This window comes from Anopheles arabiensis, chromosome 2 (assembly GCF_016920715.1).
Source record: "Anopheles arabiensis isolate DONGOLA chromosome 2, AaraD3, whole genome shotgun sequence".
Classification (NCBI taxonomy): domain Eukaryota; kingdom Metazoa; phylum Arthropoda; class Insecta; order Diptera; family Culicidae; genus Anopheles; species Anopheles arabiensis.
The window spans coordinates 5947734-5973067 of NC_053517.1; the positions used below are offsets into that span (position 1 = coordinate 5947734).

General features: G+C 50.3%; 3 protein-coding genes across 7 annotated transcripts; 1 reads left to right on the forward strand and 2 right to left on the reverse strand.

Annotated features, from left to right (window-relative positions):
- Positions 1 to 6625: 6625 nt before the first annotated feature.
- LOC120894267 (homeotic protein female sterile-like) lies at positions 6626 to 8487 on the forward strand. Its single transcript, XM_040296753.1, has one exon. The coding sequence runs from the start codon at positions 6828 to 6830 to the stop codon at positions 8301 to 8303; it is 1476 nt and encodes a 491-aa protein (XP_040152687.1). The 5' UTR covers positions 6626 to 6827; the 3' UTR covers positions 8304 to 8487.
- A 1770-nt stretch (positions 8488 to 10257) lies between these two features.
- Positions 10258 to 11747, reverse strand: LOC120897629 (titin-like). Its single transcript, XM_040302641.1, has 2 exons — positions 11480 to 11747; positions 10258 to 11333 (listed from the first exon to the last, which is right to left on the reverse strand). The coding sequence occupies exons 1-2, from the start codon at positions 11604 to 11606 to the stop codon at positions 10927 to 10929; spliced, it is 534 nt and encodes a 177-aa protein (XP_040158575.1). The 5' UTR covers positions 11607 to 11747; the 3' UTR covers positions 10258 to 10926.
- Positions 11748 to 21300: 9553 nt separating this feature from the next.
- LOC120896947 (E3 ubiquitin-protein ligase TRIM37-like) lies at positions 21301 to 25276 on the reverse strand. Of its 5 annotated transcripts, none has more exons than XM_040301484.1 (5): positions 25086 to 25276; positions 23979 to 24051; positions 22079 to 23149; positions 21806 to 21997; positions 21301 to 21745 (listed from the first exon to the last, which is right to left on the reverse strand). In XM_040301484.1, exons 3-5 carry the CDS (start codon positions 23128 to 23130, stop codon positions 21496 to 21498), a joined length of 1494 nt encoding a protein of 497 aa, XP_040157418.1. In that variant the 5' UTR covers positions 23131 to 23149; positions 23979 to 24051; positions 25086 to 25276; the 3' UTR covers positions 21301 to 21495. The 5 variants fall into 5 exon arrangements, with proteins under 5 accessions (XP_040157418.1, XP_040157419.1, XP_040157420.1 ...); XM_040301485.1 differs by having other exon boundaries at positions 25056 to 25276; XM_040301486.1 differs by lacking the exon at positions 25086 to 25276 and adding an exon at positions 24639 to 24756.
- Between the last annotated feature and the right edge of the window lie 58 nt (positions 25277 to 25334).

Below are 25334 nucleotides of genomic sequence, written 5' to 3' on the forward strand. Positions count from 1 at the left end.
AGGATCCCAACTCCCAAAAACATCCCGCCAAGTGTGTTTGTCCCCCGGCTTTTCAGCCATTATGATGTGTTGTGTTGTGAATGTGGATCGGAGTCTAACGAGAGCTGGGCCCGGGGATTACGACTCCACGACACACACACACACACACACACACACACCCTGCACGTGCAGCAGTGCACGGGATCGGCAGCTATTCGATCATTAGTCATTCGTCGCCGTCAGCTACTTGAGCGCGTGCTTGCACTTCTAGCGGCAGGATTAGACGAGGCGCGTGATTTGTATTTGTTTTATAGATGCCGTTTTGTATATTTCAAGTCGCCGAAGGGAGACAACATTTCAATTAGATCCAAAGCCGTCGAAGCTGGAAGTTGCTGGAAGTGATGATGTGTAATTAAATTAAAATAGCTTCTGAATAACGCCTATTGGCTCACATTTGAATTTCCAAGTTCCTGAGAAGTCTGATATTCCTTTAGTCACAGGCGTGTGGTTTGTAACACTGTAGCTAATCCATAGCGCATTCGGGTCTAGAAATGATCCTCACACTTCTACTACTCTTACTTACTGCCACTGTCTTTATCCAGCAAGATAACATACCAAACCGACCATCAAACCACATCAAATCTCTCCCACAATCAGCGAAAAAAGGTGAAGAATTTCCTCTTTCCCAACATCCAAATCAAATTAGTATCCCAAGCACTCTCACCTTCCGGTACTCTGTGTCTGGTCTCACCCACTCTCTTCCGGCATGGTTTTGAAACGAATTGATTTGCTTTCAGATTACCTACGCCGACTTCTGGTGCTTTCCGTTTGGGTAACGATTCGGTCGTTTGTTTTATTGCCGGTTACCTTTCACGATATGATCGGTTCGCTGTTTAGCAAACAATGTTTCTGTAACCATGTCAAAAAGCCATTCCCCCCGCTCTGTAGCGGGAATGGACAGCGTGAACAGCGGCCCGGTAGCTCGTGACAGAGAGCTTTTGTCCAAATTTCATCAGCCAGTGGAATTCACAGATCCAGTGGATCTGCGCGCTCCAATGGGTCCAAATGGGTTCGTTAACTTTAGCGCTCTTGTGCTAAAATAAAGCACACCGTATTGCTGCGCAAATCGTCTCACGCGCCCGATCGTTCGGGTCCAACTCCTTCCCATCATGATCCCATCGCGGTGGATAGTAGTAGCATCGCCGCCGCCTTTGACCGGTGCCGCGGCAATTTAAGTGCAAACAAATGAAACGAAAATTAAAACATTGCCGATCTTTCCGCTCTTTTTCTTTTTCTTCTGCCCACTGCGCCCCAAAGCAATTGCACGCTGTTATTTATGCAACTCAGTCGAGCGAGCGCAAAAAAACCAACACCGAAGTAAAAGTGGCCAACGAAATAATGAACTTCTCGCTACCGTTGTCTCTTTCTCACTGGGAAAGCCAGCCTGGTGCTAAATTAGTTTCTCATCTTTTATGGAAAACCGGCACCGTTGCACCATTACAGAGGGACGGATGCATTCCGATTTCGCTACAATGTCACCCGCCCGGCTTTGCTTTAATTATTTCTCCGGTCTATTAATCTTGCAAGATGGATGCACCTTCGTGGAATGGGTGAACGGGACACGGCGGTGACAGTGGCCAGCACGACTTATGACAGAATGCACTTTAAAAGTGCGGAGGCGAAACGTGCCTGCACTTATTACCATTGAATCAAATACATCCCATCTGGAGAGCAGATCGCAGCGTGCCGAACCGTGACCGAATGCGTGACCTGGTGTAGTTGTAGCTCCCCCTCCGCACGAAGAACAATTCGCCGGTGAGCTTGCTGGACACATAAGGCATGAGAAATGTGTGCACTTTCAAGGATGCCAAAGAACGAGAGCCACTCACCTTAAAGCGAGTCAATGTTCTAATGCAATACTCTTGTTGTTCTACAAGGTCTCCGTAGGAGATGCTGTTAGTGAGGGAGTCATTTGTTACTAAGTATCTTTCTTCTTCATCATCTTCTTATTTGGCCCTGACGTGACTTACTAGTTTACTCGTGAAAAGGCAAATAGAGCTCTGTCAATTCAAGATTTGAACACTTGACGACCTTGTTGTAAAGTCCTACACCTTGATGACTGTACCACAGATCCAACGCACAAGTAGCGTTGCTATTTGCTATAAAGATAAAAGTCAAATAAACATGATTAACACTGATCTTTGATAATGCATGCCCATAATTCAGCACTCACTCGCATAAAAATCGATTGACCTGTGCCGACCTGTTGATGCTACTGAGTCTCCTACCTGGTTCTCTCCACCTTTACGAGCATCGCGTCCAGCGGGAAATTAAAGTCTTACAGGGTAATTTACATCGCATTCAAAATCTCTCACCACCGACGACTTCAACCTGCGCCTGAACGATTCAAAACAGATGCACTCCATTTCGGGGGGTTTTATCGCGCACACAATCGCACAAGTGCACACCACTTTATGTTCCCATAAACCAACCTTCCGCAGCAGACATCCCCAGAAGGAGAGGAGAGTGGGAAGCGACAACGAGTTAACGAGTTAAATTTGGCTTTCAAATTAAACTGTCTCATAAATAACAATAACATTATATTTCGCTGACAACTTGTTGAATCGAATCCAAAAGGTGCGGCACGATCTTCAACAGCGAAGTAAGATGAATGTGTAGACCCTTGGGGGGTGAGTAGCTTTTGCGATCGTCGGGCTGCTGTAATAATTTCGTCTGATATAATTCCAACGATCACGATCGGCAGATCAACTCCGTAACGCTGTGTAATGAAGCCGACAGTGCGTGTGTGTGATAAGCCGTAAAGAATCGTTCACAATCATCGAAACGGTACTACCAGCTCACGTCATCGGACTCTCAGGACTGTTGTGGACAGCTGAAGCCAAGGCGCCACGCACTTCTGGTAATTCCTGGCTTCCTCCATCCTTCCAATTTGTCCCTTCGCCCCGAATTACGCAATTCATGGTGCTCTTCTGCCCTTGTTCCACCTTCCATCGCCAACCGAAAAGGGCTTCTCGGCACTGCACTGCCACCGTTGACAGGGTTTTGGCTACATCGGCCACACCAACCTGAACCTGTCAGCCGACCATCGCGACGTGAAACCAACTGTTCTGCATCTTCGTGCCTTTCACTGATGCATTCAGCTGTCGCGGTGACGTTTTGAAGTGCGCTGCGCACCCCCCAAGTGCGCCAATCAGGCTAGCGTGCGAGCTGGCTTTTGGCACTTTCGAAACTCGCGCACTCAGGATTTCCTGGGTGTTTATTTTCGCGCCCAATTCCAACTGCCTGCCTTGGGTTGGGACTTTCATCGGACAAGGACGGCCCATTGCACGTAGAGTGCTAGAGCTAGGCCAGTGCCTGGTGGTGTACGGTTGATGACAATCTTTTATTTCCGCTCAATTTGAGCTGAACCCGATCTGGCCGCCAGCCCCCCCCCCCCCTGGTTTGTTCGGATGGCGTGACACGATCCGGCCGGTCCGCAAATGTCAAGTCTACCACCGTTGCGATGTACCGACGTAAATTGGGTGCGGAAAATGCATCGCGGTTCGGTCAAAATTTTATGACGACGACGATGTGCTGCGTGTGTGTGTGTCTGTGTCCTGTGTCCGACCTGCAGCAAACTGCACCGCAGGGCAGGGTCGAGGGTGTGCTAGCATCTCGAGCTCGCACACGGGAAGCCATAACCTAGATATTGGATGATATTTTCATTTCACGCCGGGCTGCACTTTTTCCTCCCCATAGCCCCAGCTAGCAAAGGGATAGGAAAGAAGCACAGCGCCAAGAAGCACGGGCGGACGTTTTGTCTCGCTTGTGATGCGAAACATCGATCAAGCGATGATCAGAGCATGATGGACGTAAATGCGTCGAGGTAGATTTGCAACAAATGACGACGGTTAAGGCCATTTGCTTAGAGACAGTTAACATAGCTCGATCGCTTCTAAGTTTTTCGCAGTTGTAGATGAAGCATCCATTTTATTGGCTTTCACGCGATTGGAACAAGACAACGTGTTTTTCTTTTTGTAAGAAGCTCCATTCTATCCCAATCATCACCCCTCGTGTCCCTTGACAAGATCCACTACGCACGGTGCGCGGATGGCGCCACTCAACCGGTTTCGGGAGCAAAACACTCACCCACCCGATCGGCCAAGAATGCGCCGAACACGCCGGAGAAGAAACTGGGACAGGCGTACTGTTTGCGTGCGTGCGTGTATTACCTGTTGCTGCTGCTCAAAGCTGCGAGACAATCGCTTCGAACGTCGAACGTAAGGAACGCAGGGCGGCTCCCTGTTCGATCGCGCCCACCAGATGACACCGGAACGCGAACGCGCTCTACGCAACGGACGCGACCGCAGAAACGAGGTTAGCTATTCTTGGAGCAGAACACCGTACGATTTCCACCGTACTGTCTCCGGCGATGCATCCAATACCAATACCGAACCCGGTCGCACCCGGTGTCACCCAGGGAGGAGTCGGAAAATGACCAGAACGACCTTGCGCCATCGTATCGAATTACCAATCAGCATACTACGCGGGTAGTGCGGGTGGTCAAGAATCGAGCATATCATCTCCCCCAGAAAAGGGTACAATTTGCCTCTTTTGCACCTCATCAGCGTGTGTTCGTCCGGGTGTGGTGTGTAATTTCAGGGCCAGCTTGTCGAGACGCCCGTAATTAATCGATCGGTCGGTTTTCTTTCCCACTTTCCGTTCGTTCGTTCCAAGCAATTTGAAGTAAAGGAAGCGAACAGCCTGGTCGGACGGTTTTCGTCGTCCGTCAAGGTGCAATCGTTGCGTGTCCTCTAAATTTCTTCCTTTTCTGACACGACCTGCCCCGAATGCCCAGCGGGTAGGTCACTCTGATTGGTACGAGCTTTCGCGCTTCCAACTTCACAAGTGATCTGTGATCATAAGAGTGAGAGTGATCATAAACATGTCACAAGAATTCCATCGCTTACATTCACCTGAAATTGAAAGTGCGTTTCTCACAGTGTAAAGTTCTTGCGTCGATCACGGTACAGAGCAACATCTGGAGCTACCAACGATTGGCTGTTATCACCGAAAACCCCATTCCATAAGTCAACTCCCTCAGCTTTCGGTGCAGACATTCCAAGGACAGACCACTTTTACCGCTTCAGTACAACATCCCGTTTGTCCATAGCCCCGAAGAGAACACGACGACTCGCCAAGGCCAAACACTATCTCGGATCACGCGGTGTAATGTGAAAGAGACAGGTGAGTGGCCACTTTCCGATCTTCCTGGAATCTTCGAAACGAAAGGACCACGGACTGTTACGCAAGTGATCTGTTCTTAAGATTACCTCTTCGGGATTCGCGCGCATAAAAAGGGAACGGAAATAATAAGGAGCTTGCTGGCTCTTACGTCACCGATTGCCAAATTCATCGAAACCGAAGAAAGTGTACTCCCTTTCGAATTTTACCTACATCGGGAGCCGCGTTACAGCGCCGTTACCACTCACCGGGCGCCGGATCCGGTGGGAAAGAGAGTGCGGGAATCGCCACCCGGGTGACAGGTGAGTGGTGACCTCGTAAGACTTGTCCGGTTAGGCAGCACGGTCGTCCGCTGGTACGCCATAAATCAAACACACAATCAAACGTATGCACCGAGGTCCGTTCCGAGGCGCGGACTAATGCGTGTGTGACACAATTGGGCGCGTTATGCATAATCGGTTGATTGATTCGGTGCAGGGAATAGCAGCCGGCCGTCAATTAGGTCTGATAAAGCTGACACGTTACCCGAGAGCGCTGATACGCCCTTCAGCACCCACTGAAGAACCGTGAGCCCAAGGGTAGCCCTCTCTTCTGCTCTGGCTCCTGATGTCATCTCGCACCAGACGACGACCCAGAGGCCGAGAGATTTCCGAGCTGACCTCGAACAGATAATCCACCCCAGACCCGGCATGGGGACCCCTCTTGCTCCTTGGGCGACGGAAAACGCATGCAAGAAGATCAAAACAAAAGGTAAATGAGTGCCAACTCGTTGCAGACTCCAATGCGCCTTGCGGCGGGACATTTGTCTTTCGTATGCAGTCACTTTCCTTCTCGCTTTCTGCTTTCGAACTTCGAACGCAAGAAACCAATCAGTCCTGCTGCTGATGTGGGGGGTGGGGACCACAAACACCCCCCTTAGCAGGAATGCCGTGCAGTGTCCGTGGGCGCGAAGCTGACTTCGGTTAATTTGATCTCCTTTCCTCCTCCCGTTTGCAGGGCTCGGAGCGAGAGGCGCAGAGCAGGAAGGCCTTAACGGGGCCGACAACAAACCGACCCTCTGATACCGTTTCACTTACTCGCACATTTTTGCTTCAGTTTTCGTTTTGTTTGCGTTTTTTGGGGTTGTTGGCACAACCTGGTGGCCTGGGCCTGGTTGTTATTATGTAATGCGCGCCCGAACCACCGATGCCGATGCTGACCATGATGTCCTTCCGAATATCGAACGAAACCGACGCGGGGGGGGGGGGAAGCGTTCGAGTACAAATCGAAAACCGGACTACCAAACACCAAGGAGGGTGATAATCTGAGCTTCGGACAAGGGGGACCCAGAGGCGCGCAGGAGAGAAGGACGTGGAGGACGAATTCGGTGCGCCATATAAAACTGGAGCAGTTGTGCCTTTTTTTGGACAGTACCCAGGGAGTGTCCGTTGGCATACGTTGACGGTTGTTGAGTTTTGGAGTTTTTGAGATACTAACCTCACACAGTGACTCAGTTGAACTTTTGAAGCGAGTGCGTCTGCGGACCCACATCAAATAGTGCGCAATTGGTGGCTGTGAGTTGAGCTAGTTCTCGCTGGAAGTAGGTGCCATACTGAAGCTCTAAGATGAAGTGTTTTGTGGTGTTAAGTGCCTTGGCGCTGGCACTGGCTAGTGCCAGACCCGAAGGTTACAGTTACTTCACGCCCCATGGATCCAGCTCGGGCCACGGTGGTCATTCGGCTACCTCGAGTGCTAGTGTACTGTTTACTTCCGCCGGCACGGGTGCATCCGCTGCCGCCAGTGCGGTGGACGACTGTGAAGAGCCCGTGCACGAGCAGCTGTCACCGTTCCAGCACAGCCAGGTACACTTTTACGCACCACAAACCGCTACTCATGGCGAGTCTTCGTCGTACCTCAGTGCTTCTTCTGGACATCAGCAGCAGGAGCAGCAGCAGCATCATTTGTCGCTGCCAGTAGCTCACGCTCAGGTGGCCGTGTCTGGTGGATCTTCCAGTGCCGGACACTACCACTACCAGCATCAGGAGCAGCAACAGCAGCACCACCAACAAGAACATCATCACCAACAACATCAGACCGTTGAACATCAGGTGCATCATCACGTTGAGCCACAGGTCGAATACTTCACCAACGTGCATCAGCACCAATCCCAGCAGGCGCATCATCACCAGCAGCAGCAACAGCACCATCATCAACACCACGAAGCATCCGTGCACTACGTGCAGCAGCCCGTCGTCAAGGAGGAGGTCCACAAGCACGTGTACGTCCATGTCGCACCGGAAGAGAAGGAAGAAATCCACCAGAAAGTGATACTGCCGACCTACACCAAGCAGAAGCATTACAAGATCATCTTCATCAAGGCGCCGTCTCCGCCGACCGTCAGCAAGGTCGTGCTGCCCCAGCCACCGGTCAACGAGGAGAAGACGCTCGTCTACGTCCTGCACAAGAAGCCCGAGCTGGAGCAGGAGATCGTTGTGCCAGCACCAGCGACTGCCAAGCCCAGCAAGCCGGAGGTGTACTTCATCAAGTACAAGACCAAGAAGCAGGAGCAACACTCCTACCACCATCACGAGGAGCAGCACTCATCTGCCGGTACGTTCGGTAGCGGCAGCAGCAGCAGCAGCACCCTCAGCAGTGGTGCTAGCGCCGGTGCCTACGAAGCGGCCGATCTGTCCGGATACGGTGGAGTGTACAGCAGCAGCTTTGCACCGATCGTCGTTCCGGAGGGATCGTACTACAGCACGACGCCGGCACCGGTCAAGGTGACCACCGTCCACTCCGTTGCGTCGTCTTCCACGTTGGCACCGTCCTCGTCGTACGTGAGCAGCACGGCCAGCAGCAACAGCGCCCACAAGGCGCAGAGCATTAAAGTGACCAACATTGGCCTGTCTGGCTATTCTTCTGGTGGAACGGGATACGGCTCAAGCACGGGCTTGAGCTCGAGCTTGAGTTCTAGCAGCAGCAGCAACAGCAGTGGTCGTCAGCGTGGTTCGAAGAAGTCGTGCGGCAAGTGCAGCAAGACCAACAGTGCGCCACTGGCCGTCGGTGGCACACTCGACGCATTCGTGTCGAACGTGTACTAGGGATGGAAAGTCCATTCTTCATTAGCTTTAGTCAAACTCACAGATCTTCTAGCTCAGTTAGGGACCCGTCCGCACAAAAGGAAAGGCACTCCTGCAGTCCATCCACTAATATCTGCCAACACTTACACGAATCTTGAACATTCTTCTGGTGTTGTGTGTTAATAAAACAAAGAAAAAACCCATAGCTAATACAACAACGAACTCCTCTACCGTGTTGCCATCTCCTCGTCCCCACGGCGCCTTATGCAATCGAAATCGAGCCGGCCGAAGCACATTGTCCAGGTGGGCCGATGCAGGTGGTTGCGTACCTACCAAGGAACGGGACCGTTGTGAAAGGGCCCTCGACGGCGCTGATCGATAACGATGATCGGATCCGCTCGCGAAAGAGAATGTATGGCGATGGCACTCCTGTCCCGCCTGCCCCGTTCCCGGGCCCCGTTGATAATGTTGATGTTCTGCTCGTCCTTTCCCCCGCCCTTCCCTCTGCATGGTATGTAATTAGTGGTGCGAATTGGCCACGATTTGTCGCCTCGGGACGGCGCTGAAGCGATCAAGTGGGGTTGGCCGGACAATCACCGAGCCCGATGTTTGGGTTTCGGTTGTTTTCTTTGCAATCTTTTTTGTTGTGTGTGTTGGGGGGGTTTTTGCAATGTTCATTCCCTTCACCATCCGTCCGTTGTCCAACCCCCGAGACTCCCAGCGAGTACCGAGATGCGTGTTAATCATCCTAATGTTCACCATCAGCGGCGATGTCTGCCTGCCTAGCATAAATTGCCCGTTCAAAGTCACGTATCGCGAAGGTGCAGCTCGACGTTCCCCAACAGGTGCCCGATAATCGAGTACACACACACACACACATACGATCGCGATCGCGATCAGCATCTTTTGAATTTCCCCTTCCTTTTTCTATGTCTGTGGCCTTTCTCTTCATCTCTTTTCCTCATCCGGGGGGTTGTAATCAAATGTATGTAACCAGGCTGGCCACTCACATGATGATGAGACTGGGTTTTTTTATTCCTCGCCAAACCCGGACAAATCGCCACTCGATTATCAATTTGCCAGCACCAAGTCAGGCTGAAGGTAAACCGGTCGAAAATTAACCCATTACTTTGCCCATTTCATCTGACCCCCCCGGGAAGGCCGTCGCCGGGGAGCAATTATGCCCAAAACATCCTAAACGAGGTATTACTGGACTTTGCTGCAAATCATTGTTTTGTAAGAGGATCGTTTAAGCTCCTGCACATGCTGCTAGGTTCGGCACATCTTCCAACATCGATTTGTACCATTCTGAGGAGTTTTTGTTTTTCCTACGTCCATTTCCATCCAGCCTTGAGCATCCATCAACGAAACTACGCATACGCATCGGAAAGTGACCGAAAAGTGGTGCACCAATCCTCTGCACAGCACAGAACCATTGCGATCGCTTCCACCCGGGTCCCATTCCAACTCTCAATCCCCGCTTCTCCAGCCACGATATTTACGTGAGTGTGTAATAGAAATTACACTTTTCCTTGACGCGCGTATAGCGCCCCGATGTCGTCATGTCGGCGCTCATCCGCTCTTCACGGCGCTCTTCCTAATGTAGAGTTAAGATTGCAGCGACCGCAAACGGATCAAAACAGAACCACATTCCGCGCGCGCGCACGTTACGCGTTGTGCAAGTTACGAAGCATCTCGAACCACTCAATCGCACGAAGGTCTCATGCAGATTTTTCACTCCTCCTTCTTCTTCTCCTCTTCTTTTTCTACCGCAGCAGAGCTTTGAAATGGTGTGTGCCTTTTGACCTCTTTCGCTTCCGCAGTTTGGTAAAATTAACTCAAATTAACTCCGGACCCAGTGGCGAGGGGTTACAGTGGGTCGCTGTTATACCATCTCCCATCTCAGCACCATTAAACCATCGTTCGTAAATGAATTGGAGCAGCAAACCAGAGTAAATAAAGACTTTGCAGCATGTTTTGTTTAAATAAAAAAATTGTCACCGTTACTTTTTTTTATTCTACTTGAGGGACGCCTCGATGCCTCGATCAACCTGGAGGGGCCAGCTCGGGCAACAGAAACGCTCGCTCAGTGTGTATGCGATATCCTTACCGTAATAAATAACAAATGGTAACGACTATGGCTTTCTCTCTATCTCTCTTTGCCTGGTCCTGGTTGTCTCATACTTTCCCTCCCTCTCTCTCTCTTCCTTTTTTTTCAAAATTTGCCAGCTCGAAACCGTACCAACTGTTTCCTATTTTAGCTACCGTCGTTTTACTAATCCTTTCGTCGTCTATCGTTTCTTGTTATCTCTCTCTATGTCTCTCTCTTGATATAAGATTCTTCTCTTCGCTAAAGAACAGTAGATGGAAAGAAAGGATGAATAAGGGAAAACAATACGTATCGAAATAAGAAAACAAAGCAATACATGATCTATATACAGGCACCAGAACGCTAGTCCGTTCCTGAGCAGCGAAACAGCAGGAATGGTAGCGTTCGGTTCGCGATCGAGCGATCGACTCGATCCCGTCTCTAATCTCGTTGGTCCTTCTTCGGAGTACGGCATGAAAAATGCATGATTTCCTGGCTGATGTGTGGTGGTCTTGTATGGATGAGCGTGCAGGATGAGAACAGCAGCGGGCGGATTTAGTACGGTCCCGACTGGCCGGGCGGTCCGTATTCGGGCTTGGGCTGCGACTGCTCCTTCTGGGTCTTGTACTTGATGAAGTACACCTCCGGCTTGCTGGGCTTGGTCGGTGGCGGCGTCGGGATGACGATGTCCTGCGGCTCCTCCGGCTTCTTGTGCAGCACGTAGACCAGCGTCTTCTCCTCGTTCTGGGGCTGCACCGGGATGATCGGGGCCTTCGGGGCCGGCGGGGACGGCGCCTTGATGAAGATGATCTTGTAGTGCTTCTGGGCCGGCGCTACCGGGCTCACACGCGGATAGTGGACCTCCTCCTTCTCCGGCGGCGGCACGTGCACGTAGATGTGCTTCTGCACGATCTGTGGCGCCGGGTTGTAGTTGTAGCCGGAGCTTCCGCCCGAGCTGCTACCTGTTGGATCGAGACACAAGAAGGTGCTTTCTTTAGTTTACAGGCACAGTTGAATTGGTCTAAAACATTCTCAACTGGAGACCGAGTTCTCCTTGCAGGACATTCGAAGATCACTATTTACACGATTTACAGACACGGTTACGGACCTGAGTAGGGGCCACCAAAGTCGCCGACCGAGGTGAACGACGGGGCCGACGAGTAGGACGAGAATCCGGCTTCCGGACGGGCGGCAGCGCACGCCAGCACTACACTTAGCACCACAAACACCTTCATCGCTTTGATTGCTTCCTTCGAGCGAAACACACAAAACAAGAAACACAGGACACACAAACGGGGTGTATTCCACCGATTTTTCTAGACGACTTGGTTGGTGCTGCTGCTGCTGCTGCTACTGCTGCTGGAACAATGCACAATTTGAAACTGTTGCTGAGTCTTGAAGTGCAATGATTATTTATACCAGGCGCATCCGACCCCTCATCAGCATCCGAAGACGCCACGAGTGGCGGCATCATTCCCCCCTCCCCAGCACACACACACGCACACCACGATCGGTTCAAACGGCTAGGGGCTTCAAAACCCCGCCGCGAAAAGCCGCTGTCGGAGACCGTCGGCCGTCAAGTCGGTGGAAGATGAGTTCGGACGCCATTCATGGTGGCGCGCATCCGCCGACCCACAGCGTAGCCCTTCTCCCCGGCGCCCGGCGTGAACGAATCGTAACCGACGAACCGACGCCAACCTGGGAACCTTCCCCTCGTTTTAGCGCGATGAAGAGGGTTGAGGTTGTGTTTTTTTTTTTTTTATTCGGAACGCAATGCCCCAAAATCACCGTCACCAGCTCTGGGTTGTCTGGGAGAGTGGATTTAATTTCGCACGTTTTTTTTTTTGTTTTTTAGCTTGCCTGCTTTGAAGGAAGTCTGAAGTACGCTTGTGCCTGGAGAGTGCCCCCGGTCCTAACCGGCAGCAGATAGCCGATCGTTGGGCCTGAGACCTGTTTGGAATTAATTCGATAGTTTGGCTAATCACCACTGACAAATGCGATAACGCAATGTCACAAGGCCATCGCGCACGGTAGCCCAGGTACGATCGAACGGGGGACCCCAGGGGGGGGGGGTTTCACTTTCTCACCATCGATTTGGAGGGACGTTCAGAGGGGTTCTCGGTGATTCTTCGGACAAATTACGATTCGGAGGATGGCTGATGTTTGATGCCATGCCATGTACCGAGTGATTGTGTGTGTGTGCCCATGTGTTTGGTGAAAGGTAACCAGTCTCTTCCGTAAGCCATCCAAAACCATCCGGGAAGGGAAGATTCGCAATCGTGTGGTCCCCGCAGAGGGTCGCGGATGCAAGTACAACCGAGTGGAATGTGCGTTATGAAGCCTCTCCCTGCCTGCCTGTCTGTCTGTGTCGATTTAGCATAGTTGGGCAGTAGGCAAAATGGCCAGCAGAAGAAGGAAAAACACAACAACACACAACAGTACCATTAATACGTTACGAAATAGTGGCTGCGACTAATGTTTTGCTTGAGTGTTTTTATTTTCTTCGCCGTGTGTGAGATAAGCCACCGGGGAGGGCTGTAGCGTACTAGTGTTGTGGATTGTAGTAAATGGTCCCCCCGGTACGGTCCGTTTATACGACCGGTTCGAGCCGAATCAAGCGCAGAGACGTTACGCGCTCGATGGCGCTTGATTGATTGCATTCCAACGCCACCGAGACGGGACGGACGTTCTTTAAGTGCGAGAGTGGTTTAATTTAAATTCATACGTGTTTTGGGGGTACGACAGGGTCAGACCCTTTCCAAATGTTTGGTGACATAAATTGATTGCACGCACTTTCTCAAACAAGATCACCTTCGTAGCGCAGCAGCATTTCAAAGATTTGACATGACCCTTCCCTCCACGTTTCCACGAATGATAGTTTTTATTAATTTTCATCGTCTTGAGCTACATTTAAGTGATCCGATCTCAATTCCATACTCTCCTTTGTGACCTTTCTGAAATGCGGACACGATCTTCCTGCTTTTGTTAGCTTTACGGCTGGGGAAGTCTTCTCCCTGGAACGCTCCATCCACATCGCTTTCCCAATTTAACGATATTCTATTTCCCTCGCTTGCAGATGGACACGACTTGCTCCTTCGATTATGCAAACGGACATCTCTCTCCCTCTCTTAATCTCCCCCTCTCTCTAGCATCTCGCTGCATGCGCCTAAAGGTCGCCCTTCAACATCACTTATCGTCTACGGGGCAAACGGCCAGTGCGTAGAAAAGGCGGCATGTTGCAATCCCTTTTTACGCGAACCGTACATTACGTATCTGCATTTCCTCCCCGTGCACATTTGCGGTAGATTTATATGAATGGTTGCCCACGCTAATGGTGGCCCGGTTGGGCTTTTTGTGCTTTCGTTCTGATGCCATTTTGTGCGCGCGCGTGTTGCCGGGGGATGCGCAAAAGAAAGATCTTTCCAGCATTGGCCGGAGCGTTGGCTCTGTGGTGGCGGATGTATAATCGCTTAGCGGGATTGAATAACGACTGGGCAAACTGTCAGTCAGGCGACATGGTTCCTGGTGTAGGTCTCGGCTGCAGCTCGTCCGATCTCCCGCCGCCGTCTGACCGACAATTCAATCAAATCTTCTACCCCTTTCCGAAACGGCCAATCGGTCCATAGAGGCATAAGACGAAACAAAGCCAAACAAATCGGGCAGACGATATCGGTTTCGCTTCAGACGCTTCAAGACGACTTGGCGATGGTCGACGAGAAGCAGAATAAATCGATTTTACGCTCGTACTACAGTGGGTGGGTTTTGGGAGAAGCCATTCGGTTCGGTCTAAATCTCGGATGCTTTCGGGGGCCCTCCGAATTTACATAACTTCAAACCGATGATCCCCCCCCAGAAAGCATCCATGATGTTTCCTCGCTAGGTCATGCCGTGCCATGGTCCGTTTCGCCCAACTGAACTGATTCCAAACGGCCGACCTAACATGCCCGAGGTGCCAGTAGGCCAGCGCAAGAAAACAACCGGGTTAGCCAGCCTTTGAAAGCGAATGGTACACCAATTTCCCCTTTTGCGCGTCGGACGGACAAACACACAGCGTGTTCGACCCTCGCGCGCCCGAATTTGACAGACCGGGCTGCCGCTGCCGCTGCTGCTGATCCGCTACGCAAATCATCACTTTGTTCCATCAATCTTCCAGCTTCACCCTCTCCAGTGCGGGCACTGCGGAGGCACCAGCGAACAGGTCAACACACAAATTCGTACGTGGCTGCCGGAGTTGCCGGAGTTTGAAAGCGAGAGTCTTAACCGTTTGACCTTGCATAATTACATACTCCGCACGACGCTACGCACGCTGCTCCGGCGCTCCACCACAGCAGCATCGTTTTGCGGTTACGTTTCGTACCGATGATCGCGCGCGCGCGCTCGTTTTTGCTTCCTACGATCATCGACTAAGCAAGCCGATTCCCTTCACTCGGAATTCCCGCCACTACCTGGAAGGCGCGCAGCAGCACGGTATGGGAGGGTTTTTTAGAACTGACCCACTACTGTCTTGGCACACCGACAAGCAGGCGCGCTTCAAGAAGTCCTCGGCAAACAGTGAAACATCTCTTGAGGATCATTGTTACGCTTATTAAATGGCCATTTTTTTGGTTTTGGTGCCTTATGCCAAACAAAACGTTCGAGAAGTTCGCCGTGTTTGCATGGAGCGACACGGAAAGGTGTTAAGACTGTTCAAGTAGTTCACAGACGTCCGATGGTCAACTGGTCATGCGTGACGAGAGAGAGAGAGAGACAGAGAGAAAGAGAGTGTTTCTCAACCCCTTGTAAAGCCTAGTAGCACCCGATTTCGACCACTTACGGTGTCATAAATGGGTCTATCGATCAATCGATCGATTGGGGTGTTTCAGTAAGTGGCTCTACATAAAATCTGACCCGCTAAGCTGAGGTTGAGGCAGATGAAGCATCGTCCCAACCTACCTTGGCCCCGAGGAGAGCCTGCGGACCTAATACATGCCCGGCAGAGTAGGTGAAAGATGTCGTCGCTGACAAACGCAGCAGGTTCGTAGGTTCGTCCGACAGTCCGACAGGGCGGAAAGGGAAATTTGGCCCGAGGGAGTTTCGGAGTCAGCAAAGCCATACCGACAATCCACAGTGCCATTTGGCAGACCTTGTAACGACTTCCAAGAGTGTGAGTGTGAGTCAAGTGCATGTCCACCTGGTACTTCACACACAGGCAGAGACAGAGAGAGAGCACAGAGATGGAGTGGAAAAGTATAACCAAATTAAATTCAACTTATTTCTCGCGCATCACCCGCAGTGCAGGTGCGCCAAGGTCGATGCGCAAAAGGACGGACATCGGCACACGCAGCAGCCTCCGCAGAAGCCGCAGAGTTCAACCAACAATTCGTGTGGCCAATCAAATCAACCCCCCTCCCCTTTCACACACGCACACACATCCACTATCTTGGCTGGTCGGTTTTTGTGGATCCGATGTCCGCGCACATTTGCAGGAAGTGGCATCGTTTGGCACACGGAGGTCCGATGCCGCCACTGGGTTGCATAATTACCGCGACTTCAATTGCGCTCGCTTCGGCTTCGAAGCTTCGGCTGAATGGGGCTTGCTAATGAGCAGCAGGTTGGAATGAAGCTGTAGCCGCTTCTCAAACCGTGTTTCCTCGAACACTTCTAGTAGCGTCGATTGAGCGTATCATCGGCGCGCTGGGCTCCACTCGTTGGCAAAGAGAAATGGGCTCTTGTCTTGTGAATGGGCCACGGGTTTTCGGAAGTCTCTCGGGCCGGGCTACGGTTACGTTCACCTCGTCAATCAATTAGTTCTCATACCGCCTCACTAGTGGCCACTGGCCACTTGATAGTTTGGGGTGGATTAACGGCCTTACGTGTGCCTGCACGAGACGAGGGGGCTTTTTGGAGGAGTGCTTTCGTCCAGCGATGCAGGGGCACTTTTTAATAATGACTGTGTGATTCCTTCGTACCTTGGAGCCTTGGCCAAGACGGCCAATAATTCTATCACCTGTCTAATACTTCAGCAAGCTACTTTCTAGGGAAAATAGGGCCATAATTGAATGGTTGCAGTGACCTTACAGTAACCATGGTGTTGCGCTGAGTGCGCGGGTTAGATAAATCAAACCAGTACACGGTGTACTTAGCACAATAGTCAAAGGCTTCTCAGTTACCCAACACATAGATGCAATGTCTTTTTTTGACAACTGTTTTAGCTAGCACGGCACGCGTTTCATCGTAGCTCCAATTTGTTCAACCATAAAAACAGGGCCAAAAAGGCATCCCATTCAAAAGGCATCTGCCCCTCGGCCCGTAACGGTGATCTTATCGGTCGTAAGTCTTTTCATACCTCCCGGCGCACTAATTGCCCCTTTTGGCGGACGGCGTTGGGCAACCGTGGAGGGTCTTGTAATTTCGAGAGACCCGTCAACTCATTAAAGAATAAATCAAATGACAGAAAATTGGTAAAATGACACCCGTTTCTCCGAAGCGACTTGCAGCCCGACTTGCAGCGGGGATATCTCACGCAATTATCGAGCTCTGTTTTAAAGTACATTTCTTACTAATGCAATCAAAAAATTCCGAGTTGCTTTGTACTTCTGTTTGAACCATCATCACCATCATCATCGCAGCAACAGCAGCAACAGCAGCAGCAGATTCAAATCGTACATAATTTAAGCATGAATAATGCATAATAACGATACTATCTCCTATCGTCCGACCCGATCGTCGACTCCGGTACTTCCTCCGACTCCCGACTAGCGATCGCTCCACGCGCTGCAATGATCGTAATGATCACCGGCAGAAAAAGTCTTTTGGCAAGCCTCTTTCTTTGCCAGCCGGCCACCCGCAATCTTTCACCCGAGGAGTTCACGGAGGTTTTGGGGATTTTTCCTCCCAACCTCTAAGATCGTCTCTCCCAAAAAAGGGGAAAACACCAAAGAGGGAAGGGAAGAGGGCTAGAAAATTATATCACACCATCATTCATTTACATTAACCATTGCGTCATTACCAGGCTAAGCCCATCTTTAGACATCTATTTCTTTCATCGACAATGTCGACAACGAAGACACAGCACAGCTTCTTACAATTGCATTTTTCGCATTTGGGACCGTTTCGCTGCAGCTCAGAATTGAGTGGTGTCATTTTACCGGTTTTTCCAATGTTCGGTGGTCGGGGGGGAGGTTGTGCTTATGTACACATCCTCCCCCGAAGCGAGCAAATGGAACAATCATAAAGCCGGGGGAAAGAGGAGGCACAGCAAAAGAGAAAGAAAAAAACTAGATCTTCCTCCACCTTTCACCTCAACCTCAGATGAAGAATGCATCAGCTCAGAGATCGGTCGTGCCACCGCTGTTCGCTAAGACAAATCGCTTTCATACCATTCGTAAGCCGTGGACTGTTTGGCGAGCTCCATCTGCAGTGGTAGTGAAGATCAGCTCGATCACAGCGTTTGCGCGGACCTAATAGCGAGATTATAATTATTTAAAGCTTGCCTGTGTTTACTACGCTGGGAGAGTTGGAAAGCGATTCAGAAGGGAAAAGCGGGATGGAAATGTCTGGAAATTGCATTACTTAAGCCCTCTGTCAAATTGAGTGCAATGAAAAAAACCCTTTAAAATCCTAAAACTTATTGTAAAATGTCTACGCAAGACATTCCTGAATGCATTACTGAAAACAACTGAGTCACTCCGTACACTGGACCGTTTGTCAATCAAAGGTAAAGGGAAAGCACTACACTACATACACACTCACGAGACAATAAGAGCGAAACAATTGCCACTGAAGAATAGCAAGATTCGTCACAGCAAGTGCTGCTAACCCTTGCAGTGTACGCAGTGTAAAATTGTACATAAAAAGTAGTGGTGGGAGCTCGGAATCGGACCTAAGCGATTCCGATTCCGTGTTCGGAATCAATTCCGGAGCCGATTCCGATGCTGGATTCCGGATTCCAATTCCGGAGTCGATTCCGAAAAATTGATTCTTGCCGCTATCTACTCGTAGCATCATTGGACCCAAACGCCTATTCCTATGAAGATGATAAAACCCGATTCCGTTTCGAAGCCGATTTTGATTCCGAAATTAATTCCGGAATCGATTCCGATTCCGGAGCTGATTCTGATTCCGGAGTCAAATCCGATTCCGGAGCCAATTCCGATTCCGCAGCCGATTCCGAAACAAATTCTGGAGCCGATTCCGGAACCAACTCCGGAGCCGATTCCGGAACTAATTCCGAAGCCGATTCCGGAATCGATTTCGGAAACTGATTCCGGACCTACTATCCGGAATCGATTCCAGAAAACTTCGGAGCTATCCGGAATCGATTCCGACGAAATCTTCATTTTTCCCATCACTAATAAAAAAGCAATAATTAAATTCCTTCTAGGGAATTCATGTCTTTTAATGTTTGGTACTTATATTTTATCAATTTATTTACTTCCTTCACAAACAACTTAAATGCACAGTTGTGCAGTTAAAGGTTAATCCCACAATGGAACCCCACACTGACGACACACGCTCGCTAAATCCCGCAGTGGGTCTGTAGGGCAGTAAAGCGAATGGAACACACACACAGTCTGATGGCCACAAAGTGATAGTCACAAAGCCCTCTAACGATGCACAATTGTGCAGCTTTACGGGCTGCGTATTAAGCACAGAAGGCCCCCCTAATACAAGTACCATTAGGCAACCGGTAATCTTTAAATCGAACGCTCTCAACCCTCTTCATTCATCTTCAACTCCATCTCCAACATACATGTCAGCAGAATCTGCCTAAATCTGTATCGATTGTGTGAAGCAAAAGATCATCTAATTATTTTCGACCATTTCGGGGCACTTTGCATCCGCTCCGGCTTCACCACTGCCACGGGTTGAAGGCCAATGGGGGGGGGGACTCGAAACGTTTCGTTTGCTTTTAAAACTAAAGCGCTTTTAATGGTTCGGCACGGAATGCTCACTGTTTTCGCACATTTTAGCGAACGACTGTGAAATCCACTTTGAATGAGGGATCGCAAAAAAACAAGAAAATCTAATAGGAAGAGCAGAAGAACCGAAACAAAAGACATCAATGCGCACCAAAGCGAGTGAGCGTGGTTCGTCGCTTTCGGGACTAGATGTTGAAGTATGGAAAGAGTCCTTTCAAGACATCCAAACATGAGCATATCGATTCAGCTAAATCTCTTGATGTGTGTACACGAAATGCTTCACTAATTCTACACTACTCTATCCCGATGTGATCTGGCTATCTCGATCCTCCTCATCCACACCTGCCCTACTAATTACTAGCCGAAAACGGCAAACCGAACATTTCGCTTTCAGCTTCTTTTCGTGGAAATTCCCAACCTTACTGTTGGTGCTGACTTTTCGTCCATCCAACCCAGAAATAACAGCAAAAAAAAAAAACAAAAAACAATCAACTAACGAAGGTAACAGTGCGCCAATATCAACACAGCAATAAGTGCCCGTTGCCGACCGGGAAAGGTAGCTTTATTTTCATCCTGAAAGTGAATGGCATGAGCATGGGGGTACCGAAATGAGCAAACAAACAAACGAAACATACAACTTCAGCAAACAAAAAAAACGGCCAAGTATCATCCCCCGTTCGCTGCATGCGCCGCCGGATCGTTAATTTTATTACGCATCCTCCTGTTCGCAATCGTCCAGACCAGACAGTCGTTCGGATAGGTCAGTTTATACCTTCCCCCCCCCGGTTAGGCGTAGCAGGCGTAGAGATAAAACACCCGACCACGAGGCTCTCCTATCAATCAACTGCCACGACCTGCCACCCCTCCCCCTCCCCTTTCTAACGGATGGAGCAGGGTTTTAATCTACGGTCGCTCGTCTTTTAAGTGAACTGATGGGAGAAGGAGCTCTATTCCCCGAAGGTGGCATCCTATAAAACCAAATTATGTCACAGCAGTGCACTCGGAGCGGACAAAAAACCAAAAACAACTCGAAAGTAATTTACTTCTAATTGAGATTTCAATTGCACAAGATGTTATGAGACGGTCAATTCCTGCTCCTCCGTATCTTTCTTGATGTTCCTTTCGTGTAGTAGAAAGTCCCATTTCGTCTCATATCCTACTTGACTCCTGTGGCCAACCTCCTGTGGTGTTAAAACATCACAACGCTCATCTTCATCCAATCCACCGCAATTCCTGTGTCATCATTTTTATCTGACTTTTTAATTTCTCTAAAAAGTGTCTTTCTTTCCCTTTCCATCGTCCACTTCCGCGACGCTTCCCACCGCCACAGCAACCACCCACGCGTGATCCTGCCTAAACTCCCACGTGTGATCATGGACACAACAAAAATTAATCGTAAATCCCGCCACTCCATGCAAAAACTCCGGGTCCATTCCTGGGGCTCCTTTCACAACCGGGCGCCGATGATGGTAATCGAAGCATCTTCAGCGCAACCTTCACGCACACCACACCACAGAACGGGTTAGCGCGCGCAGAGTTCAACTCCTTGCGTATGTGATCTTCTCTCTAGTTGTGGGGGGGGGGAGCAGCCTGTATAACCACGAACCGAGAGGGCTCGCTTTGCTTATCGTGCATTCGTTCGTGGCCTTAAAGATGCACATGCCAGCCTCGACTCGATTGCAAACCTCAAGCGGCCGCCAGCTCAAAGCGCAATGGCTTGGTGGCTTAGAGCTCTCAGTACACGGTGGGAACTCCGGATAAGAAAAGATCGGGAAAGAAACGCCACTAGAAACACAGGCACACACGGTGCTGTGGTCAAGCCGCAAATCAAAGACACTTTGGCGGTAGCGAGACGGCGAGCGATTACTTTTACTTTTGCTCACCACCACCATCGTCATCATCGTCATCATCATAGCGTTTTACGGAGAGACCCTGCCACAACAGCATAACAATAAATATGATTTTTACATCCCATTTCCACTGTCCCGCTCCTAATCTCCGCAACGAATCGAACCGAAGGCTTGGTGGCTACACTTTACGATATAATTTTATTTTAATCTTACGACACTAATGCATCCATCACTCTCCTGCCTCTTCATCAGTCTTGTAAACAAAACATAAAAAAAACAAAAGCAAACAAACAGTACAATAATGTTAATAGAACAAAATGACAGAATAATGGCACTGAGGGCTTTCCAGGATCTTCTCCTTCTCCGCCTCCTCCTCAATGTTCGCTCGACGATTCGTCTGCATCCAGCGCATGGTCCGTCTCGGTCGGCGAGCAGGGCCGTATGTTGTACAGCAGCTCGATCGAATCGTTCAGCCGCAGATAGTTTTCCTCCAGTATCGTTTGCAGCGTGACAAAGTCCCGCAAACCCCAGCCCTTCTGGGGCGTCCGGTCGAAGTACTGGCGGATCGTCTTGCTGATCGTCTTCTCCGGCTCGAGGTGTATCAGCTGGAAGGTACACTCCATCCTGCGAGTGGGAGCGATCCGATCAATAGTCACAAAAGGATCTACAAAATACAACGCTTACCAGCAGGGACTGCCGTGCACCAGCTCCAGATAGATGCCGAAGTGATCCTCCGATATGACGCACCACGCCATGATGCGCCAGGTGCGCCCCATGCAGTCGGAAAACTCGTTCGAGTACACCACCTTGTTGTCGCCGAAGGTGGAAAAGTTCTGCACCACAAAGACGCCCGTCTCGAACAGGTGCGGAATTTCACTGAAATTCCAAAAATGAAACGAAATTGTGCTGTTTAAGATGCCCTTCCCGCTCTGATCTGCTAGCACCTGCCGCACTCACATCTTCAGGCTGGCCGGCACGCAGATCTGCTGAAAGTCGCGGATCGGCGGCAGCCGGATCGCGTTGCAGGCGGCCACAATCTTCGGCTTCATCTGTATCAGCTGCGGCTTGCTGTGGAACTCCATGTCGTAGCGCATCGCCTGCAGCTTCCCGTTCACCTTCTCGATCTCGGTCATCAGTTTGAACTGGTGGACGCGCAGCTTGGTCAGCTTTTGCTCCTCCTGCCGGTCGAGGCTGTTCAGTGCGGCGACCATGATCGCCTCCAGCTCCTTGTGCTTGGCGGTCTTCACCAGCCGGATCAGCTCCACGTTCCGGTCGATCTTGTCCAGCAGCAGCGACATCTTGTCCCGGTAGTGCTCCACCTTCTCCAGCTCGCCGTCCAGCAGGGCCACGTGCTGCTCGTACGTCACCTGCAGCGCCTTGAACGTGTGGTCCCGGTGCTGTCCCGCATCGCCGTCCCCGCCGGTCGCGCACTCCTCACACACGCACTGCTCGCAGGTGGAGCAGTAGAAGTTCACCCGCTTGCGATGCTTCGGACAGAGGTCGGCCGCGGCCACGATGCTTTCCTCCCCTGGCTTGCCGCAGGTCAGCGCAACCAGGCTGCGCTGCAGCTGCTGGATGTCGTCGAACCAGCGCACCTTCACGAGCTGATCGAGCTGCAGGAAGATCTTGCAGTTCGGGCAGCTCTGGCTGCTGCCCGAATCGAGCCACTCGCCGATACAGTCGTAGCAGTACAGCTTCGAGCACTGGGGGCACAGGTGCGGATCCTCCAGCCGGCCGAAGCAGATCGTACACTTGAAGATGTCGTAGATGTGCGAAAGGACGTGCCGGTGGGAGGGAGCGTCCCGGGCCGAGGAGCTGCTGGCCGACAGGGACAGCGTCGCGTTGGGCGAGTCGGGCGGCGACAAGCTCATCAATCTGTGGTAGGAGGTGGTAGCAGCGCCGGAGGAGGACGTGGAGGCAGAAGAGCTGCCTGGAATGGTGCTCGAATGGGCGGAAGCGGTGGAGGATGCGTGCCGGCGCGAGTCGCTTCGATTGCTGGAGCTAGCCATACCGACGAGGGATAAATCTCTGCCAAAAGGAAAAAAAAGGTAGGAATGGTTAGGTTAGGTGGACGGCAACCGTCACCACGATATCAATTTTGGATGCATACTGGACTAGCGAACGATGCATCTTCACTTGTACAAACAACCATTAAAACACACACTAAAATAGCGCCGAAATGTTAAACGCAGAAAACACACACTCACTCTCTTCGTGCTGGGGTAAAATGGCGACTAGCACCGCACTATCGCCGATCGATCGAAACACGAACGAATCCACAGCACGCACGTTCGTTAAGTTAGAAAAAATGCCCAATCGGCATTGCCATAAACCTCCTCGAAAGCTCTAGATACGTGTGAGGTGGGCACAGAAAAGTGGCTGTATCATTTTATTTTTTAAATAATTACTAGGCCATAAAACGAAAAGGTTCATCTTCATTCTTGGCGCTGTCGTTGCAAACAAAGTCACTAATTAAAAGAGGCTCCAAAATCGCCGGGCCAAGGTCTGGTAGGAAAGAAGGAAGGTGAAGCCGACACAGGCACGAAATACACGCCCCAGTTGTCATGAGGTAATTCCAGGCTGATGGAGTGAATTTTCAAGTACATTGTCATGCAAATTTGATGAAAAATAGCAACAAAAAACGAAGAAAAAAAACAGGTGCGTGAGGTGTACTTGCCATCTCTGCTGGTTGTACTGTTGTAGTAAAAGCAATCAGTGCATGAACAGTGCGAACAACGAGCAAGCAATTAAGTTACGAGAAAATGATCTCGTTTTGCAATTTAGCATCCGGTTGAAGGTAAAGGTGGTGTGTGCCTCTGTGTGCCATTGTCGGTTGTCATCTTACCGTAGTACTCACCTTATTACGACATGAATTGCAGTGTTTTCAGCGACTGTTTTGGTACTTGACCAGTTAGCAAAGGATTAGAAAGCTGTAAGTAAATTTAAAAAAAATGCGAGAAATTAGAAGAAAATGAGTTTAGAAGCAAACACGACTGTGAGCAAATAGGAATAAATTAAACGATCAAGCGAAAGGGGGGCACTATACTCAACACTACACGATCATGATCGATCTGCAACTAAACGTATTAACCAACAATAATAAACTAAACATACAAATTAGCACAATTCAGAAGGGAGAAGTAAAAGCATTCACCACGTTATATTGCAACCCCCGCCCTTTACAGTCCCTCGAAACGGAAGGGGAGTGATGCAAACGGTACGATCACGAAACAAAGAGATCCACGGATCATTGCGCGGTCTCACCAAGCGGCGAGCACGCAGCATCCCGCCCCATTTCCCACTTTCGCTGTCAGCGCAGTGAGATGAATGGGTGGTTGGTGCACTGTATCAACCCCCTCTTTTGTGTGTTTGTGTGGGGTAGAATAGGGTGGATGAGAAGGAAGAAGATTATTAGCATTTTCTCACTGAAGATGAAATTTATGCTTCTCGCTAACAGCCTAGTTACCCCACGATCAATATTGCTCGGTTAAGACACGTTACGTTAGCACACATTTACCCGAAACCGAAACAGAACTACTGCTACTGATTTCCGGGATTTTCCGCCGCATTTCCCGCATCATCACACATCATCGTGCACGCACACACGGGCGCGCGCGGTACTTATATGAACAAACACAACGTACACGCACTGCACATGCAATTCACATCTACTAGTGCACGACCACGGGTGGGATGGACCAATGCGCTGGCTAATTTTATCGATATCTTCGGTGTTGGCCAACGCGTTGTTCACGCGCACTGGTTACGCACGTGTACGGGCTCATACTTGCCCGTTTGGCGAGGGAATTTTCACACACCAACACAGTGAGCGCACACGGTCTGGTTGCCCCAAGTTCATGGCCCAAGGGCATTAAACTCTCACGCACACAGGAACGGGTTTATTTTTTTAAAATTATCCTGCTGGAGAACGAACCTTTCGAGCTGGAGTTGAACGAGCCCTTACCATGTGACACTTTGACTGCACTGTAGAGTTGTTCACACAGCGACAAGCACGGGGGTTTGAAATCAATGTGGTTCTGTGCGTCTAATCTCGATTGCTGTTGGCGTTCTCTTCTCGGACTAACGTTACTAAACCAATTTCCCAACGATCGGTCGTCACAGACCGCCGAGCGTCTACCAACACCAATGACGGTGACGCTTGCAAACTGTTTTTGTTCTTCTTAAGTTCTTTGGCACACGCTTATTCACGCAC

Coding starts and splice junctions, on each gene's coding strand:
- LOC120894267 (XM_040296753.1), top strand. CDS start 6,828: ATGAAGTGTTTTGTGGTGTTAAGTGCCTTGGCGCTGGCACTGGCTAGT.
- LOC120897629 (XM_040302641.1), bottom strand. CDS start 11,606: ATGAAGGTGTTTGTGGTGCTAAGTGTAGTGCTGGCGTGCGCTGCCGCC. Junction 11,334..11,479: donor CTTTGGTGGCCCCTACTCAG/GTCCGTAACCGT, acceptor TCGATCCAACAG/GTAGCAGCTCGGGCGGAAGC.
- LOC120896947 (XM_040301483.1), bottom strand. CDS start 23,251: ATGCATCGTTCGCTAGTCCA. Junction 23,150..23,231: donor ATGCATCGTTCGCTAGTCCA/GTATGCATCCAA, acceptor TCCTTTTGGCAG/AGATTTATCCCTCGTCGGTA. Junction 21,746..21,805: donor GTGCACGGCAGTCCCTGCTG/GTAAGCGTTGTA, acceptor TCCCACTCGCAG/GATGGAGTGTACCTTCCAGC.